The sequence below is a fragment of the Thermobia domestica genome, chromosome 2 (genome assembly GCF_964235325.1).
Source record: "Thermobia domestica chromosome 2, izTheDome1.hap1.1, whole genome shotgun sequence".
NCBI lineage: Eukaryota > Metazoa > Arthropoda > Insecta > Zygentoma > Lepismatidae > Thermobia > Thermobia domestica.
Genome location: NC_137455.1, coordinates 388,514,824 through 388,535,930, shown reverse-complemented (window position 1 = coordinate 388,535,930; position 21,107 = coordinate 388,514,824). Strand labels below are relative to the sequence as shown.

Below are 21,107 nucleotides of genomic sequence, written 5' to 3'. Positions count from 1 at the left end.
GACACTAATCTTTGGGCTTTCAAAAATGTGAGAATCTTTAGTTTAGGAAAAGATGTTTAAGTTCATTACATAAATAACTAAAACCAGTTCCAATATTGTGTATATGAAATGAAATCTTTAAGTTTAAGGACCCACGGTTATGCCGGTTAGGCTAAAGGAGACGGTGATAATGAGAAATGAGTGAAATGGTGGAATGAGGAAAGTGGGAGAACACCGAGAAAATTCACGAGCACGGTGTTTGTGCACCACAAAGTCCACACGGCGCGCGTTTACAATTTTAAAATTATGATGCCAATCATACATTGTGTGTGTCCGTATGAAAATGTTCATTTTTAAATTTTTGAAAACTTTTATAATTAATCTTTTTCCTTATATATTAATGTGATACTATTTATAGGTAAAAAGATAAACTGATATTTGATAAAGCATATAACAACGTTATACGTTTTTTTTAACAGATTAATAAAGTGGACTCTCATTTTAATTTAGCAGAGTAGAGCGTATGGTTGACAGTTACAGTTCTAGAGCGAGAAACGGTACATTTTACCTTCGGCTATACATAGGATATGAAACTAAATTTTCACCAAGTAAATCATACTTCTTCATTGAACAGCCCTCGTATATTAATTATTTCTTGGCAGTTGCATGTACAAAGAACCAAGAGCTCTCATTCAAGACTATGAAATGATGTACGGACGCAGCTGACTACCCACTCGAATAATGAGGAACCACGTGCGTCTGTACCCCACAAGTGACGCATCTACCACCTCAGCTTCGTGGATGATGTTTCATTTACTAACATAGTATGATAGGATGCATTTGGTAGTTCGTGCATTTTTAATAATAGCTCTGTTGATGTTGGGAAGTCGGTAGTTTGAACATTTCTCAATTTCTCAGTTGAACCTACAATTCAGATTAGTAATATAATTTATTCAGGAAGCTGTACTGGTTTACGAGTCAATAACCAATATAATCTTTTATACGAGTCAATATAATACTTTTTAGATAGGCCTGTGGAACTTTTATTCTTCACTTGCAATATATTCGTTTACTTTCAATTACATGATCAGCTCCCACATAACTAAGCGGTTAGTGTACGTGTTTTTGGCGTTAAAGACCAGGGAGCTCTTGTGGTACGGATCCCAGGTTAAGCTATAGTCCATGTCTCATATAGCCTCCCTGCTGAAAGGAACTCAAAATCAATCCTATTTCACATTACGTTGTATGTCTACGTCTACGTTATTCACTTCAATGCTACATACATGAAATAATACAAATAAACTATGCTTGCTCATACGTATTATGCAGCTTCAAACTAAACCATGAAAATAAATAAATAAAAATGAAACGCAATATATACTCTCAGAATAAAACTTGATGTTTACTCAACTTAACTGACAGAATAGTTCTAAAGTTAAAATCTCAAATCTCAAAACATTAGGCTGATACATGATTTCTTGTAATTGTGCTTCTTCATGTTGTGAACTGTTAATTCAGTGTTAACAATGTCCTCACCTATTCTCCATTTCATGAAAGTTTAATATTATTTTGAAATACATTTAGCACGTAAATACTAATTTTATCAAGATTTCTGATTCTGCGATAATATGCATAACTAGAAGCTGCAATTTCCAAAATATTGAGTTTTGCCCATACGTACCATAAAACGGGGTTACTTTTGGACTGCCGGGGTAACTTTGGCACACACACACACTTTATGCATTTTGAGCGTGATTTGAGCCTGTTAATGCCAAAAGCGGAATTCCGTGGTTCGCTGGTTTCTATAATGGCAACTTTCGAAATCACTGGAGTGCCTTGTTGGAGCACAGCAGTCTGAAATGTGTTGTGCACAGGTAATGTAGAACCTATTGTTGAGAAGTATGCAGAAAGTAGAACTGATGTTTGGAAAACTGGTACCTAAAATGAATACTGAATACCTTATTCCATAACGTGGGTATGTATCAGAAAATAGTGTTGTGGTAGTGAACTGACATGGTAACTTGGTGACATTCATCACATAGTGCTTGATAGGCTGCCAGCACTCATGATGGTGAAACCTTCTTGCAACATCTCTCAAAAAACTGTAGTGACAACCTCAACGAAATACCCAAAAGAAAAATGTTCCTGCTGGACGAAGCATCTCCTCTGGCGATTGGCGAGGCCTCCAGCAGTGGTCAAGTATCAGTACAGTCCGCATTTACTGCACGGTGAGCTACTTCTGATAGATTAGGGGAGAAAAAGACAAACTAAAACAGAAACCAATGACAATTCGTTATCGTGCTCAGTAGTTCCCTATGCACAAAATCTCATGAGTCCCCTTGGATCCCTCAAGAACAAGGATATTGATTCTAATGAAGACATGAAGACTCCTGCAATTTCAGGCAATCCTAGAAAGGGCAGGGCCAATTCATGCTCCTAATTATAAAGGTGAGTTATATCCCGGACGAATTACTCAAAAGACTATGAACGCTTCTCTTGTTCAGCACTATTCAAAAATGCAATAATTTTAAAATGATGACGTCTAAAACTACACCAGTTAAGATGTTTTAATAAGAAATCTTTATATAAGAGATCGCCAAAGAATCTTCAGTGTGAACAAGCTGGTATCGTATGAGGAATACTTACCTCCTTACTCTACTCTATGTCCACGTTTATTTCATATGCATTACCATTATCTTTTTATTGCTTCATTAAACTTTCGTAGTTTCAATCGTTAATTTATCCGAGAGGAGTTATTTTATGTTCTTTCATATTTGTCAAATAAATATGCTCAAATTTAAAAATCTTCAAATTACGTTCAACAGGATTGTTGAATATATAATTACGAATAAACATATTCTTTTGAAGCCTAATACCGGTAGATTTCAATGTCCTTCAAAGTATTACTTGTCCCAGTTAATGAGGTAACATTGGGAGACACAATGTGCGGCGGATAGTAACATTTTGCTCATATTTATAAAGCGGAAGGTCGATCCTATTGTGCTCAGCCAGTTTCGGATCAAAATTTCGGGCATTTTGCTTTTTTTCATAATGTTCTAATTATACTAGAACTTTTACCAAAGTAACCCGTTTTACGGTATCTCGATATATTGTGAAGTTTTCCTATCTCGAACAGTAAGGAGGAATAAGAGTGAGAATCTAATAAAGAAAGTTCCCACATGCGAATAAACCACGGAGAATGAAGTATTTTCCTATTGATAAACGATCGAAGTAAATGGGAAAATAATAACACACTGATTCTTGTGAGAATATATATATATATATAATATTTATATATATATATCAATAAAGCATCTTGTTAATTTACAGCTGCAAGAAGGACTCTTGTCCTAACTGCGACATCTTTTAGATGTATATTTTCTTGGCTCATCACTTTACATTTCTTTCATATATTTATATATATATATCTATTAACTTTTATAATACATACAGGTTTCTTCCTTTAAAACTGGTCACAAAAAACCAACATATGAACACTGGTTTATGATACAAAGCTCTCTGCGAACGACAACTATATCTCATGAACAAGAACAGCTTCACATTCTACAGGGGATCGTCATAAGAAGAGAAAAACGGGAATTCATTGTAACATAATTTATAGAAACGACAAAGATGATAGTTTACAATAAGTGTCGCCCCAACTTGTAAGGCAAAGTTTACTCTCACTAAACTTGGTATACAAAAAGAGAAAGAAACAAAGCCTACATTCGTCAAGACATACACACTGGTTAACAAGATTAATTCTTATTCTTCGTAATGCGGGGCCAACAAAAATGGCCAAAAGTCACGCCAGCAACCAATCTGCCAATCTGTACATGTTCTGTTGTCTTTGGTAACTTATAAAATAATTTACAATATTTCAAAACAGTTCACAGAACATCACAGTGGCAGATTTCTTTCAACCTAACAATCCCTCTCCACCAATTTTTCATCATTAATTTAAGGACTTTCTAAAAATCCATAGACATTCATGGTCTTCATTTTTCCAAATATGATAACTCTTTTAGTAACATATCCTTAAATAAACAAAAACGAACACAATTATTTCTTGGAAAACAGTATGGTTCCAGTACAGCTGAAATGGCTACATGCTTTCTAACAGTAATTCTTTAATAAGAAATCAAATTATCTATTAATATATATACTTGCTATGCTTTCCTGAAGACATTTATTTTGTTGATGTAGAAAAATTTACATTATCTAGATCAATGTTTGGCATTATAATTCTAACTAAGGAATTCACCGGTTTTCGTAATTATGTAAGAAGTACGTTGATTAAAATGCTTATTGTATTAAGTTGCTTCGCCACAATGAAGGGAACTTTGGCTTCACTTGGAAACAAAATCCCTGAAATCTGTCTGCTTTAACACCATTTTATCATAAAAGATATATTTGAAGTAAAGTGACGGCCTACATACTTTTAGCTCAAGGCACAAGTCGAATCGTTTGAAGGACCAAAACATTTAAAACAGAAACAAAAAAGTTAAACAGTGAAACAGCTGATACAAAAGCCTTAACGAAACTTACGTAAAAAGCAATGCGTAGAAAAATTAATAATTAACAAACGAATTAGCTGACATCAGAGATTTATTTAAATTTTGAATTTTGCATGGGATGTAAATAATCTTTGTACAAAAGCATTTCAATCAACCGACTTCTCTTCACTGGAATAACAACTTCCTGAGTCCTTCCAGGTACTCCAAACAACTTTGATTTTTGTTTTCCTTTCCTCTAATACCCAGATGCACCATGGCACTAATAAATATCACTCAATAATAGTCGCAAAAAGAGTATGGTTTCAGTTGTCATTTAAAAATTTACAGCTGAAATGGTTGAAAACAACATAAACAAAAGTAAAAAGAAACAAAGAAGAAAGAATGCACATTAAGCTCAGTTCAAGGGTTTTCTACTGGACGGCAATGCTTCCCTGTCTAATTCATTGCATTCTGTGCATTTGGCGTGACTAACCTTTGTTCATTATATACATCAATACCAATTTTATTGCATATAAATTTATAGCTCCTGATACAACAAAGGAATGAGGTTATATGTTACGTGTCTGACATTAATTAAATCCAAATGAGAAATATTATTATAGATTATTTTTCCTTCAATTTCTCATCTATTAGACAATGTTTTAAAGCTCTTCATACGAATATGCCTTCAATGAAGTTCTTATCTAATGTGGAACTATTGAGTATATGAAGCAAATGGCTTTTTTAAGTGTCGTACAAGAGCAACGCATCTCTCAATATTAAGAGAAACTTACTCTGCTTGAATACTTTAGTTTCCTAAGGGCTTAATTGCTTTCTTAGAAAATAAATTAAATGCTTACTGAAACTTACAGAACTTCATATACATTATTCTTTAAGTATTGAAGTATCAGGCCTTAACTATTCTATTCTCTGGAGGTAATAGTTTTAATTAGTGATAGAGATTTGTTCTCTTTATTAAGAAAACTACTTGCATGTAATGAATTTCCAGTTAAAAAAACATCTCTTCTGTTTCAATAAAAAATCAATGTAATTAATTCGGAGTTCTGATAAGTCAATAATAGACGCGGATTTAAAACATAAAAAATTTAGCAATAACTACAAAAATTAAATACTTAAAAGTAAAATCAATATTTGATTATGAATGCATTCTGTTCGTTCCAATGCGTATCAAGCACATTTGAAATAATTTACAGAACTGTCTTTCGTTTGGAACACACGCTTCGAAATACCTTTGCATACGTAAGGAACATATTTATTGTCATTTCATAACTCCATGGTGGCGACATTTGACAAAAGTTATTTCTTTGTGACTCACTCCCTCATCGTAAGATATTATAGCTCTTTCGTTTGCTTACTGTTGTTTGTTATTATTTTGTAGAAGTTATATTAGATTTGCTGCCATTTTTGCTAGGTATGCATGTTAATAGCCTGAGATTATTTGATTAAAGCAGAGATTCATTTCCTCATTCCTTTGATACCTTTCAAACAAAACACCGATGTACTAAATAGGCAAGACAACTTGATTATTAATAATTTAAATAAAACAAGGCTGAATTATATTCAGCACGGCCACAACACATCTGCTCACTGGGACAAATACAACAATCAATATAACAAACACTCCTTCGTCAACACAGACATTCCATTACTTTGTACAGGGTCTCACTTTTATATATGAACGGTGTACATAGCCTTAACACTGGGACTTAACCAAGAATGATTAAAAGGAAACTACTATACAAATTGCTTCCAGTTCATGGGGTTTCTCATTAACTATTCAAACTCAAACGATTACCCCTTCCTGTATGCATTAAAACACTTATTTCAACAGCGATGGTACATATCTGATGAACCGTGTATTGGGATTTCATCGTGTTCAACCTACAGCTTAGAGACAAATTCGAACTGAGAAAAAAAAAAAAAAAGTTTTTACGGTAACTTATAAGAACTCAAATTGGAGTTTCGCAGTGGCTTTCCGAGTGAAAATACGGGAACTCAAATAAATAAAAAAAAAAAAAAAATCACAATTACAAGCGAGTTCCATTGTCCCCTGAGTTCAACTGAATCACTTAAGACTAGAGTCAAACGCAGTAAACGATTAACAACGAAGAAGACATGGAAACTTACAACAACTGAAGACATCCACTGGTTAATCTCGGTATTTTTGTGACCTGGAGTACACGGTCAACAGATAGTCAACGAATACAAGCTATGTTGGTTACATCGATACATTATTCAGAAGCACAAGCATTTGTTACACTATGTGCACTCAGTTACCAAGCTGAAGGGCTGTGCAAAGTAGTACGAGTTAATCAACAACTTCTGCCTTTTATATGACAAAGAAGCCACTTTTGAACAACGTAATGGAAGCAATTACGTGTTTATGAACCAATCATTGCAAGACACAAACACGGTTTGTGCTAGTAATTGCCTTTCCATTTTCTTAGCGATAAAGTCTCTACAAGAACCCCACTCACTGGAAGCAAACAAAGTCATATACACGAAGTTCAGTTGAGACTTCTTCACAACACACTGAATACTCAGATAAATATTTTAACATGCAGACTGATTCAGTCACCGGGCACAGATAGAACCAATAATAAAATTATTATCCTTAACAAGAAAGAACATTCGATCTCTAACGTATGAAGGCAATTTTCCAAATAAAATGATTAATAGTTATAATACAAGTGGAGTGGCACAATGCCCCTTACAATTTTGAACAATGCCAACAAGTAAGTACTGAAAACCAAAATATTTTTGAGAAAACAGGTGTTAGAACATCAAATTTGATTAGTCACTAAAATATCTTGTTAGATCTTATCTTCTCTTTCACTTGCTTTACGATTCAATTTAAATTTCCATCTTAGTTTAATTATGCCAGTGAAAGTTAGGCGCATTTTTCGTAACTATTACTTTGAAACTAAAAAATATCAGTGGCCGATAACTAGAAATGCTAGAGGAACACCAAAGAAGAAAATGAACTACACTGCATGGCAAATCAAGAGGCTCTATTAAAAAATTCAAGTCGGAAAGTTGACAGTAAATATTATGGCAATAAAAGCTGGGTATTTTTTTAATGTTACATTTTGTATTTTTCTTCAAAATAAACATTAAAATTTATTGTCTGTATTACAATATATATAGATAGATAGATTTATATTTTAATATATATATATATTTATTTATTTATTTATTTACTTTATATATAATATACTATCCGTATTTCTTTTTATTTTTACAAATAATGACTAGAAACAAGGATGGTGCAGTAGTAGTTGAAGCTGCGTCGCTTACACTCTACACCAGTTCTGAAAGCCCAAGAGTTAATATTATTACTTCCGAACGCTCTTCTCTGCAGCCTTACCACTCGAAGCCATTGCCTGCTGAGTGCCAGCACCCTCTCTGGAAGCCCTTGGAGCGAAGCGAGGGGTCATCGATTTTGCCTCTGTCGAACTGGCTCTGGACTATTCAACATCTCAAGTCCCGCCATCTTATCCAACTCCATCATTGCTTCTTGAATTGCATTCTCCAGACGGGTGTTCATTTTACGACCTCTGAAAGAAAAGGAAAAAAGTCGCTTTTACACAAATTTTATGTTGGCGATGCAGAAACACATTCCGTAATAATGATATTAAACAAATATACCCGATTAAATTTGTTTTAAATTTTCTTTCAATCGATGATGAATAGTAAGCTTTTTATTTTTCAGTTGAAAGATTTAACCCTAGGAACACCAAGGTATTTTTGGGTTACATGAAACACCAACGGGAGGGGGAGGGGGGGAAGAGGCTCTGAGACCAACAACATAAAGGTCAATATTTCTCACGGAAAATTATTTATCTTGTCTGATATGAACCTGGGATAGTATGTGTACAAAGGCGGCTTCTAACCGCATTTCAGTGGTGGTACGGTAGAGTGGGGTATATTTAGGTATTGCAATGAATTCAGGGTTAACTTTTTTTTTTTTTTTAACGTTGTACTTGGAATAGCGAAATTATTTTAAATTTTGTTTCCGCGAAAAGATAATGTGAGGAATCTTCATCAGGCACTACAGGGGATGTCACGAGAGAAGCAGTGTTGCCAAATCGAACATAAAGTTACAATTTTTCTATTAGCGCGACGTCAAGTTTTTGCATCTATAGAATGCACATGTAAAGAGTAAGCAAACGAGCTACCATTTGTCTGTCAATTTTGCAAACTAACACCACTACAGCATCATGAATATTACAAGGTATTCACTGCAACAAATGTACCACTGTTTCCATTTGTTCCATTTGCATTATCAAATAAAATGTTCAAATTACTGTCTTCTGCATTAAAATCTGACAGGTTTATTTAAACTCGCTCCGCTATCTTCGACATCACTACCTTCTATGTCAGATTCGTTAATAGTTCTTTCTTTCTCAATAGAACTTTGACGAAGAGCACGCTGCATATTCCCACATACAGTCACAGAATAACAAACAGGCAATTTCCTATCAAATATGCGTCTTCAGTCAGTGTTTCAGGCTGCTACTCGTAAATTCTACGATCAAAACTACTTGATAACAGCAGAATTGCATTCTTCCCATAAATATATATAAAGTAACATATTTAGGTGTTAGCAGGTTTGAAGGAATAAATTAATAGAAAATAAAATATTTAGGTACCAAGAAAATAAATCAGAAAAAATACTAAATATTTATAATGTGTAATTGCCAACCCTTTATCAGAATAATAGTTCAGAATGCCCCTGCATGTTGTAATAACAAAATTGTTTGAAAAGAAAAGAAAATAAACAACCAAAACACTGGAAACAGTTAAGATATGCAGTGAATAGCCCCTTAGTAGTACCAAGGAAGGGGGTTCTCTGAGGCCCACAACGCTTTCTTTATTTATAAATAGAACACTAAAAACTAAGCAAGTACGTTTTATGATGAATGGGTCAAGTTTGACTATATCAATTGTTTTCAGATTTTTTTTTTAAATCCAATTAGACATGTTAAAAAATGTAATAAATATATTTGTGGGTCTCTCTCCTTGGTATTCCTAGGTTTAATGATAACTGAAGGATGGAAGTGTTATGAGTTACCCACAAAACTGATACCGGTATAGTTTAAAATGAACAATTTTTAGGGCATCACGTTATCAGTCGTAAAACCTTAACAGAAATAAATATGACAAGTTCCAACTTCATTATGAATGATAAAAATGTCTATGGAGCCTATAAAAAAGTAAGCTTTTTTGCATGTTAATTCGACAGAAGAGTCTTTTTATTTCTGTTTTTAACAGCAGAATATTTCCTCTCAAATCATGCACATACATTAATTTCTAATTGTGTCAGATATTAATACTTATCGATGAGTGTGTGGAGAATGGGCAAAACTGCGAGTGATACCGATTATAGTGCCTTTAAATTAATTCATTTCAAGTACAGAAAAATATGCGTAGCGGCACACCATCGTCAGTGAAAGTAGACGAACTACAAATTCGCAAAATATTGAATGGAAATCTAGGCTAAATATATTGTATGCGAAATAAAACTTAAGTACTTCAATTAACAATTGCTTTGGAACTGATATTCTACAGAATATCATCAAAAGAGACTAGAAATAATTTCACGCACTTGACACTGATAAATACTTTGAACGGGGCTTACTGTCTGAAGCCGAATCCCAACCATTACCTGAATTAGTTTTCGAGGCATATATAAATAATGTGGTTTAGAAATTGACTAACAGACAATGAGGCAATAAATGTCCCGTTGCCTTTTAATCCTACTTTTTAGGAACGTATTTATTAAAAGTTTCCATTATCTAATATTTGGTGTAAATGAAAAAGTATCAGCAAGAGACTTTCAGAATTATTCGTAATATCTCTACGAATTTAGTTACACACACACAGATACACGAATCGGTCTCATGAATTTCCGAATATATTCATTTCTTGAACAATTAAAAGTATCAAAGTAGATCTTGACTTTAAGAAAAAGTGAGTTTCGTTTCATGTGACGGTAGACTTCCAAAGTATGGAGATTCAATACTCGAACTTGCAAGTACTACATCCATAACTACTGGTTGCAATTGAAGAATAACATCAAATATAGAACCTGTTTCTTGGACGCTAAATCCATATCAAAAAGGTATTGCTCGCTATGCCTTAATGCGTTTGTTATATAGTGATAAAAGTTGAAACCAGAAATCGTTAATATGAACCAGTGCCGGTTTGAATAGCTGATTAACGAAGGACATGGAACCTACTCCTGGGAAGTTAATCGATTGCAAAAAACTGCATGTCGCTATATTTTACCCTTTTTAATCTGTGGAAAAGTAGTAGTAAATTCCAACAACTTCTGCTTTTGGTAGAGAGCTGTGGGTTGTGATGGCATATTCTCTTGACACTCTAAATAGACTGTAGGAAACAGGTTCTCGCATTGCCGTTTTTGTTCTATGGCGCTGTATGTTGAAATCGGAAATGGTTAATTTTAACCACTTCCGGTTTGAATAGAGAATTAATGGAGAAGGTGGAACTATTCTTTGAGATCTCAATCAATTGCAAAAACACCTAACCTAAGTTAATGTTAAATTAGTACTACTTCCGGTGTTGAAAGTGTAAGGAAAAGAGACGGAGCCTATCCTTGGAACATTGCATCTCGATGTATCTTACAGTTTTTGCTTTGATAACTGTCGACAGACGGACGAACAAATAGTTCCAACATTTATGGAAAGCATAGTTTGGAAGTCTAAAAATGGATGATAAATTGATAAATATTAGCATAAAAATTGAGAAATAAAAAAACTAGTCAGACTTTTGCATTTGTTACAGACCTATATGCAACATTCACTGCCAATGTTATCTTTAACCTATTATAATGCTCTTTAATGCAAGCATGGAATGAGGGTATGAACACCAAGACCAAGAGTCTTTGTTTCAAATGAGTACTGGAATAAGAACGAACAGTTTGAACGACAAGAAAAAATAAATAAATAAATAAATAAATAAATAAAGTGAGGGTATCAATGATATCAGACAAAGTCTCCAGTGACTATACATACGCGCATGTGAAGTTTATTGCTAGAAAATAAATAACAATCTGGAGAAATGTAATTCTTGACTATCCAATTAGTCTTCTTCATTTAGGGAATTTTCTCATGATGAAAAATAGACTGTCGAAGCAATATAATGCCACCTGAAGAAGCAACTACTTCAGCAAGTCGTGCAGTTTGTGTAAGCGTTACGTGGTAAAGTGTCATGCTGCAATTTTGAAGAATCGTTGGATCAAAGACCAATTAGTGGTAGGAATCAACAAGTAAAGTTGTCCGTCAACAGTTACTGGTTTCCAAAAGCCTGTCACTCAAAGCATCAATCATCACAGTAGTAGCTGAGAAAGTAGGACAGCAAACGTCACTTCTCCGCACTAAACAGGTTATCTTATCTCCCTGAACTTCTTCCTCCACTACAGTTGTTGTTTGGATCGGTTGCTGCAGAAGTGTGAAGGGCTCAGAATCAAATTGGTGAGGGAACAAAAGTTAATAACAACTCTGGACACTGTGGTGGACTCAGTACTTCAGCCACTGACGTGAACAGTGCTCGTGTGGATAAGCGTATTATGCTCAATATCAGCTAAGGTATTACGCTCAATATCTTACAGAAAATAGTTGATATCCATGGCACAATTGCACGCACATGTACAATAGGAGTCAAAACAAAGAGCATGGTTGCATAATCTCAGGGAAAGTAGTATACCAGATAGAAACTTGCAGAGATAGAGCAGAAATAAGACAAGTGTAACTAGTCGTGTCATGTACTGCATTTGTAACTTAGTATCTTACATAGAGTAGCACTACAAACTACTAAGTTATACGCGCTAATAATAAACGTATCTACAGAAGATGTTCGAAGTGGTGTCTTCCAACGTCTATGCAACGTTTTAATTGTGAGTTTCGAATGCATTCCATCACCCTCGGTGTGTTGCCTTACTGCACACACGCATCTTCAATGCGGTTTTGCAAATCGGCTAGTTCCACTCCCTAAGCGTGAAGCTCCTCCCCCCCCCCCAATATTGGAAGCTGTCTAGCTCTGCCCCTGTCCACTTCCGAATTATGTTTTCCGTCATATAAACAGTTTTTCTTGTTTTGGTGCCAGGAATCTGTGGTCTCATTTTTCGCCATTACTTTTGGGACATCTGTATAATGATGTATAATAAACACGATGACTTCCATTTTACAGCAAAACTATTTTTATTTAAGGAAATAGTGTGTATCAATGTGAAAATTAATTATTCATTCACACAGTGAGTTGTTTGTTACATAGTGATGTTAATATTTTGAAATATGTTTTTTTTTTTTTTCTTTCTTCGAGACTGGGGTTTCCCACACATCACATGTGTTAAATTATCTAGATCCGATTCACATAAACAACATTCTTTCTTCGGAAGGATATTAAACATATAACAGAGCTCATAGTGGTTTGGTCTCTTGTAAACAGTTGACAAGTGATCAAAAGCACACGAAAAAGTGACCAAAATCTCACTCCTTTGTCAATTTCTTCATCATCTCTCTCTCTGTTTGTTGTTTTGTTTCATCTTTTCTTCTTTACTACTTCTTTTTGAGCTTCCCCCTCTCTTAGGTTTTCTAAGCACTTAGCAGATGTAAGAAGCTTCTGTGTAAGTAGAACCAGTTCTGGCCTATTTCCGAATTTCTTCATCCCAGACATTATATTTAACTTAGCATTGAGCGTTCTCAAAGCCATGAAATATTCAAATTCATCACCTACTTTTACGAATAACATAAAAGACGCATAACACAAGACGAACATGATGATCCACACAAACACACACAGAGATCATCCGTGGCTAAGCGGTAAGCGTACGAGCCTTTGGCGTAGGAGACCCGGGTTCGATTCCCGGCGGGAGCTTATGTGGTTCGGATTCCACGTTAATCAGTAGGTCCACGTCTCATATAGCCTCGCTGCTGAACAGGACGTTAAACTCAAAATCAACTCAACAAACACACGCATACAACGTTGAGCGGAGCGTTAACTATTACGAGAGAAAACTAAAAGACTATTATGGTAGAAGAAACAATAGACAGAAGGGTTCTCAACCCCACCTTGAGAGCTTATGCATCCACCAACCATCCACTGTGCTTTAGAAAGAATAAAAGCTGAAGTGAGAATAAAGCTGACTGTTTCACATGTGGCAGCTAGTACTGAAGCTTTCAGAAGAGTAATGAGTAACAAGTTTCTGCCTTTTTCCATTTATTTTTAGAAAACTGCCAATGCAAAACATAAATCACACGAAAAAGTCACTTTACCTCCTAAAAAAGTAGCTTTTAGTGACAAATTTTTAAAAAAAGTAATTTTTAGTGACCAACTTGAAAAAAAGTAACTTATAGTTTTAAAAAAAAGTGACTCGCTATGAGCCCTGATATAACCTTACATTCAATATCTTATAATAAAACAGTAACATTTAAAGACCGGTGTGCTGTAACTCAATAAAATTATTTACTTCTTAAAGCAGTACAGTGCATGAATGAATAGTTGCATTTAGGAAATTAAAGAAATAAGTTTGAACAGAGTGATAAACGCCAGCCACCGTGACTCACTTTCGAAACTTCTTTCTGGCTCGATGGTGGGCTTCCAATCCCTCCGAAAGAGTCTTCAACCTTTCAGGCTCCACCGGCGTCACAATATGGTCACCAAACCAGCGAACCCACACTCTTCCATCGGCGTCTTCGTCCTCCATAACCAGTTTTCCTGGCCACGAAGGAAAACCACGGACTGGGCCCCATACAATATCTCCCACGGCAAACGCTCGAGGCTCTCTCTGAGTTTCTTCCTCTAAAGGAAAGAAAATAATTCACCACTTCTCTACAGCGAAACCAACACCACCTTTTCTCCAGTTGATGGAAAGAATGAGAGAACCTTTGTTTGTATGTGTGATAAACGTACCAAATCTACTTTTTTCATTTAGTAATTTAGATAACATATAGACTGCCTCAAAGTATGCAGAATGCCGCAGGAAAGTATCTTACATGAGTCCCATCTTCCCAAAGGTCCACGATGCATTCCCGACATGTAGCCCCAGAAAATCAATGTCTACTTTTACACTTTTTCATGAGTAAGGCCTCTAATACTACAACCACCACCATCTCATCATCCAGCCTTGATTAAAAGCGTTGTTCTTGTATAAATTACCAACTTTTTACAAAACTTCAAATTGTTACTTAAGTTAAACTGCTCATTTTTCAGCCACTTCTAAAATTTCAATGGCACACTTTGCATTATGATACTCCTTCACTTTTGAACCCCCCTCCTCTTAAAGAGAGACTGTAGTGCATCAAGTTTTGGAAGAAGATCATGTAATAAAGAGCCAGCAGAACAACGAAATATTGTACAAGATGTTTAATAGTAGTTCCGGAACTTTACTATATTATCTATTTCAAGCAATTAACACAAATATGTAATATTTTTAAAAAAATGAAGTTTGTCAATCCTAGTCACCTGAACTCCCTTGTCCTACCTATCCTTTGCCATCCGAAAATGGGAAAGCAGGTCACTAACCCGATCGGGGAAGAAATCTATAATATTGTTTAAAATTACAACTTCTGACTCTACTTTGGGTGCGGGCTTATTCAGTACAACATTTGCTGTTCCTTTAATTCACCGTCGGCGGAGGTGAGAAGTTTCCGCTATATTTATATTAAATTCCTTGATATAACCATACAGCCAAAAGATTATGAAGACGTGACTCTGTAAGGAGTGCAAAGCCAACGGAACGATTCATTAATAACGTTAGGAGAGCTTATACATGAGGATTATGTTCACTTTTGAACTGATGTTAACATAGTGAAGTTTCTAATTTGGAAATATGTACATTTCTATTATTATTATTATTTCAGGTTTTGGCATTTTTGTTCGTATACTCAGGATAAAAATGACGAATCGTTACCGTTAATTGACAATTTTTCTATTGATGTCATCAAATGATCGTAGTATTTATGTAAATCCCGAAATGAATCAGCACACTATTTATTCTAGTGGGTCTATGAATTGCGAAACAATACTAAAATATCTCTTTTAATTTTCACGCAATAGTACAGCGTGCTGAGTGTATTTCAATGGTGGATCTCTGGAAAGGAAACATCACATGGTGCTACTGTTGTACTTGATCTGGAGGCAGGTTCTGTGAAAGGTTAAAGGCCTAAAGAAGTACGGAAAAGCTACAAAGCCAGTAGTGGATAAAAAACGAGGCCTCGGCAGCGGACAGACAAGTTCACAAATCTAGTTCTTAGTTCTAATAAGGAGTAAGAATTAGAAACGACCAAGAGGAAGACCAACACAATGTGGAACAACCAACTTGTAAGAAATATACAAGTGGCAGCAAGTGGAGAGATGGACAAACGACAGGAACGGAAAAGGGCTGACAGAGTGAGTGATTGAGTTACGGAAATTATGATGGCTCAATTTGAGAGCGAAATAAAATGGAAATGAAATCGTTTAGTTTTACTCTGTAGGCGAATGATTATGGAAGAATTGGTGGAGTGGGAATGTGGGAAGAAACGGAAAAACTCCAGAAAAATCTATGGTTACGATGTTGTCCACCATAAACTAACATAACTGGGATCGAACCAGGGATCCTCGTCTCAGAGGTGAGCGGAGTATCTCTGATTCATCGTGTGCCTTCCCCCTTGTTCTTGCGTTTTAGAAGAACTCCTTTCTACGTTTCAAAATTCTGTAGTTAATGCATCGTAGATCTATCTCAGAATTACCCGTCTGAACCATGGCTCTATGTAAGTTTAGTTATTGAGACACTATGGTGAACAACAGATCGAACTACATTGCTCCTAATCTAACAGTGGCAGTACAACAAAAGAATGTTTGTATCCTCTAGATCTTGCTATTTATCGGATACAATAGTATACAACATCTACACTTGAGGTACCTACTATATTCACATTCAAATATAACAGAATCCAATGTCTGGAAGTGTTTCTTGTTGACAGCATTAACATTTGCCCCTCTATTGGTGATCTGGCAGATTCGTTCTAGCTGCGTTTCAAAATTGGATATAATGTAAAAATCCTGGAAAAATGATTGCAACAGGTAAGAAGGCATCTACGTCGGTGATTTACACGTTTCCAGACAAAGAAGAGGTTTGCCATACCGTTTTCCCGATGCTGTCAAATGATTGAATAACAATTAGCGAAATTAAGACAAAAATGCGGTATGCCATTCTCGTAAAAATAGAAAAAATCGTTCAATATGTATATCTGTAGTTCTCAGGAAATGAAATTTCGTTCAAACTCCGCCAGTTTCCAACTTGCGTAATTGTGGTGAATACATCAACCAAAACGGCAGATGCCTAATCACTAAGCTAGTGGCAGAGTAATGCAATTCGTTTCTTTCAGTCAGGTAGAGAGATTCAATAACAAGGCACTGATATTCTATTACCAAGTCTCAAATGAAAGAGCAACATCCAATTACATTTACAACTATGAAGTGCTTAAATAAATTTGGAAGTAAATGAATACATACGTGACTAGATAGAAATTATACTTCCTCTTTTATAGATTACAAACCTATTAATGAAAACGCTGTTGCTAGTATAAGGAACAGCAATATGAGGAGTTTATCTACAAATTATGTTTCCAAAGGAACTGAGCTTGATTCATGAAACTTTATCAAGGTATGTCTTCTAGAAGCCTTCTTGCAGAGGCACCTATTTCTTCCAGCAATATATAATCTTCTCCACGTCTCACTGTACAAGTATTGATTGCGATTTCAAATCACTCTTCCAGAGTTGAAGGGATAAAGTTACCTGAAGAGAAATGGTTCATCGTTCTTTCCTCTTGGATAAGAAGTTGGAAGAACTTTTGTCATAAATTCATTCTCATCTGCAATTGAGAACAGGATTACTCTCAGCCAAGAGAAGAATATGTTTCGCTTTCTGCTTCAGGACTAGATTTAAGGTGATCTGTTAATTCCAAAACAATGAAAATATTATATCAACTTTTCAGAAGGGAGAGGAAGGGGTAAATAACTTTTGAAAGGTTATAATGTGTGAAAGGATCCACTTCACATGTTTATGGCCTTCGTTATGTCCACATCATTTACCCTCGCCAACGCTTCTCTCTTCATTCCCTCTAAAATGAAGCAAGGAATCATGTGTACTAGTAACTCCACATACTCAGACCCCCCCCCCCTGCTTAAAGTCATCATTAAACTTGGTTTGTTTAGAGCTCTAGCACCCTTTCAAAAACCTGAAAAGGTGACCACCTGAAACAGTTTAACATGAGATCCGAAACATATTAACATCTACCGGGAACAGAACCCGAACCAGCTGTGTCAAACGCGGAAACACTATTTAGCAGCTACGCAGCCAAAGTTGTAACGGTTGTTTTCAATTATGTTATCTTAATTGTTAAGCCGAGTCACCTTTTCCCCTAACACAACTGTCTTTCCCAAACTCTTGTACGATAGCCATTACTTCCACAGAGGGTTTAATTTCATCATAAAATCTGTGTGTGACAGTCTTGCCCTTTAAATAGGTATTTGATTGTCACTTTCTGTCAATTTAAAACACCAAACACATGTAAGTTCTACTGTAAACAAAATTCCATCTATATAAGCTCCATCATGGTCATGGTAAATTTTACGTTGGGGGGGAGGGTTAGATGGGAGTCTGTTTAATCTTCTATCATGTTGAACTGAGTTCAGGAAGTTAGGATGACATTTTTCTGACATAAAACATGTTATTTATGTTAGAATGTAAATTTAGATTGAAAAGTCACCCCCTTTTTTATTTATTATTTATTTAATCATCATTTAATACCCATTTCTTCTTAGGACAACGTGGTCCATTTATTTCCATTGCATGTCACGTATATCTTTTTCATTGTTATTTAACTTAAGTTTAGTGGTACATTTGAAACACGTACAAAAAAAAAAAAAAAAAAAAAAGTTAAGAATTTCAAGAAATTAATTAATTGAAAAGCTTATGCTGCTGTAGCTATGTACGACGGGGTGCTCAAAAATTCCTCCCTCCCGCCCGCATTAAACCTTGAGTGTAGGTTCTTACGAAAGCTTATCTTAATATGTAATGATGTAATCTAACTAATAATCACAAATGTAATTAATTAATTTTCTTTCAGGTTTGAAACAGTGATGGTAGAGGCACAAGTATCTCAGCTTTTGAGTGTCACTTCCAAGGAAAGTATGCAAAGGACATTTACACTGAAATGTCGCAAACATTGTCGTCATTCCTATAACACTATCAGAACCAGGATGGCTCGTTTCATCGTTGAAGATGACAGTCGCTCTCCAAACTTCAACAGACCCGGCAACATGTGATGCTGTCTAGAAACTGATCCTTGAGGACACGCAAATGGCAGCAAAAAATAAATAAATAAATAAATAAAAACTCACGGTGACGTGCATGTTTTAATCGCAAAATGCCTAAACTCTGATAAGAAGAAACGAGTTAAAGCATCCAAGGAAAGTTTGGCATTTGTGAGGTTAGTGTGCAAAATTTTTTCTGACCTAATTGATAATTGGATGAAACGTGGCTCCATAGTTATGATTCTGAGACCAAGAATCAGTCCGTGGAGTGGAGCCACTCAGGGTCTCCGTGGCCAAGAGCATCCAGACATCAGAAAAGAAAAGGTCATGGCTTCATTTTCTGGTACCAAGACGGTAATCTGTTTGCTGAACTACCTACCTCGGAACGCCGCGGAAAACTGTCCAAAAGAATTATTATTTTTGCACAAGTGAACTGCCCAACTCACGTCCCATGTTGTAGCTGCCAAATTAAATGCCCTCTAATTCCAATTAGTCCACCATCCCCTCTATTTACCGGACCTGACTCCCTCTGATTATCATTTGTTTTCAAGCTTGAAGAAACGCCTCAAGCGACATCATTTTGAGGGTATTTCTGACGTTCAACATGCTTGTGATACCTGGTTTCAGGCCCAGTCAAAGGAATTATATCTGAAAAGGTTATAAAAGCGGCAACATCAGTTTCAGGGAAGAATATGTTGAATACTTTTATCCCTCTTTCTAGGTAAAGTCAAGAACTCTTCAACACCCCTTCGTATGTATGTGAGGTTACAAGCAAATGTTCATGCAGAGGAGAAATAAATTTTAAAGGAATATTTACTTGCTACGAAAGCATCCAACACCTGTGCAATAACCCAAACATGTATTATTTCAGTACAATTCTGTCAGACAATAATTTGTTTATTTTCAACTTGGAGAAAAGATCACTTCATTCTAAGAGGTAATCTATTACTCGTGATTAAACAAGTTAATTGCTTTTCTTTTCTTTTCCCTTTGTCTAAACTAACTTTTCTTTAGACTATTAACTACGATTATTAAGAAATCTTAGTGAGTAGAAGCAATTAACGATTACTAAGCAAATAAGCTTCCCTATGCCTAAAAACTAGGGTTGAGGAACCTTTTTTCTTTTAAAAGCCACAACGGCAATACTCATTTCCCAAGGAGGCCACGTATGATACTTTTGGATAGACCTAATTTTTGTAGTTATTAGTTACATAAATAATTTACACGAAAACCATTATGATATATCAAACAGATAAAGGTTAAGAAAATTTATGATTCATTTACTTTCTGTCATCTACTGAGTTTCGATTTCAAAATTGCAGTATATTCAGTATAACTATCAGCAAAATTCCAGTACCTAAAACAATGATTTAAGTTCTTTAGGAACAAACATACTCTTGATGACTTCAGGTTTATAATTGTTTTACCATCAAATTAATGTTATTTTTAATAAATTTAGTTAACCTTGATGTCTTTGAAATTCAAATTATTAAGTATATGTAGCTGTTCATGAAAGTGCTCAAATCTTTACACAAGCAATGTGCCATATCCATACCAAGCATTAAAACTGGCCCTCAGTTTCCCATCATTGGGCATACTTTTACTGACTTTACTGACTAGTTTGCAGCCTGTATACTGTACTTCAAGCATTGCATATAATATCATGCATCCGTTGTTATTATACGTGAGGTATTAATATAAAAACGGAAACTGAAAACAATATTAGTAGAAAGGGGAAAGACAGTGACTATCTGCAACCCCAAGAGATATGGCGTCACGTCTTAACGCCGGATCATTAGGAAAAATCACAATTTATTATTTTATTAACTGTATTGTATTACATAAGTATTGTAGTTCTATAAAATCACTTTTGTTCATTATCTGAAGCTCAATTTCACTACCTTCCTTTGACCAACAACCTCAATTCATGACTTTTATGGCGCGTAGACAATCTGTTCGGAGGACTGATACAGTGAAAAAGTAAATGAAATCTTTGAGTTTTAGTCCCACGGTTATGCTGGTTAGGCTAAAGGAGACGGTGATTATGAGAAATGAGTGAAATGGTGCAATGAAGAAAGTGGGAGGAAACAGGAGAACCCCGAGAAAACCCACAAGCACGGTGTTTGCGCCTGATACAGTGAGTCAAGAGCATTATTTGTGTTTGTATATAATAAATGTATTATTAAGTTATATTATAACTTGTTTAAATAATTGTGTATTATTCTATTCTAGTTATAATGTAAGATTGTTATTACCAAGGGCTTTTGGAGTTCAAAAATCCAGGGTAGA

At 35.3% G+C, this 21,107-nt stretch overlaps 1 protein-coding gene across 2 annotated transcripts in view; it reads right to left on the bottom strand.

Moving 5' to 3' along the window:
• Positions 1-3,579: 3,579 nt before the first annotated feature.
• The window catches only part of LOC145678911 (uncharacterized), a 240,151-nt gene continuing 222,623 nt past the window's right edge, over positions 3,580-21,107 (bottom strand). Inside the window, exons 7-8 of one of the 2 annotated variants that reach the window (XM_081749518.1) lie at positions 14,084-14,318; positions 3,580-8,053 (exon numbers count right to left, since the gene is read on the bottom strand). In XM_081749518.1, the coding sequence (XP_081605644.1) occupies positions 7,930-8,053; positions 14,084-14,318 (359 nt within the window). In that variant the 3' untranslated portion in view covers positions 3,580-7,929. The remainder of the gene's footprint in view (positions 8,054-14,083; positions 14,319-21,107) is intronic. The other variant, XM_081749519.1, reaches the window with a different exon arrangement.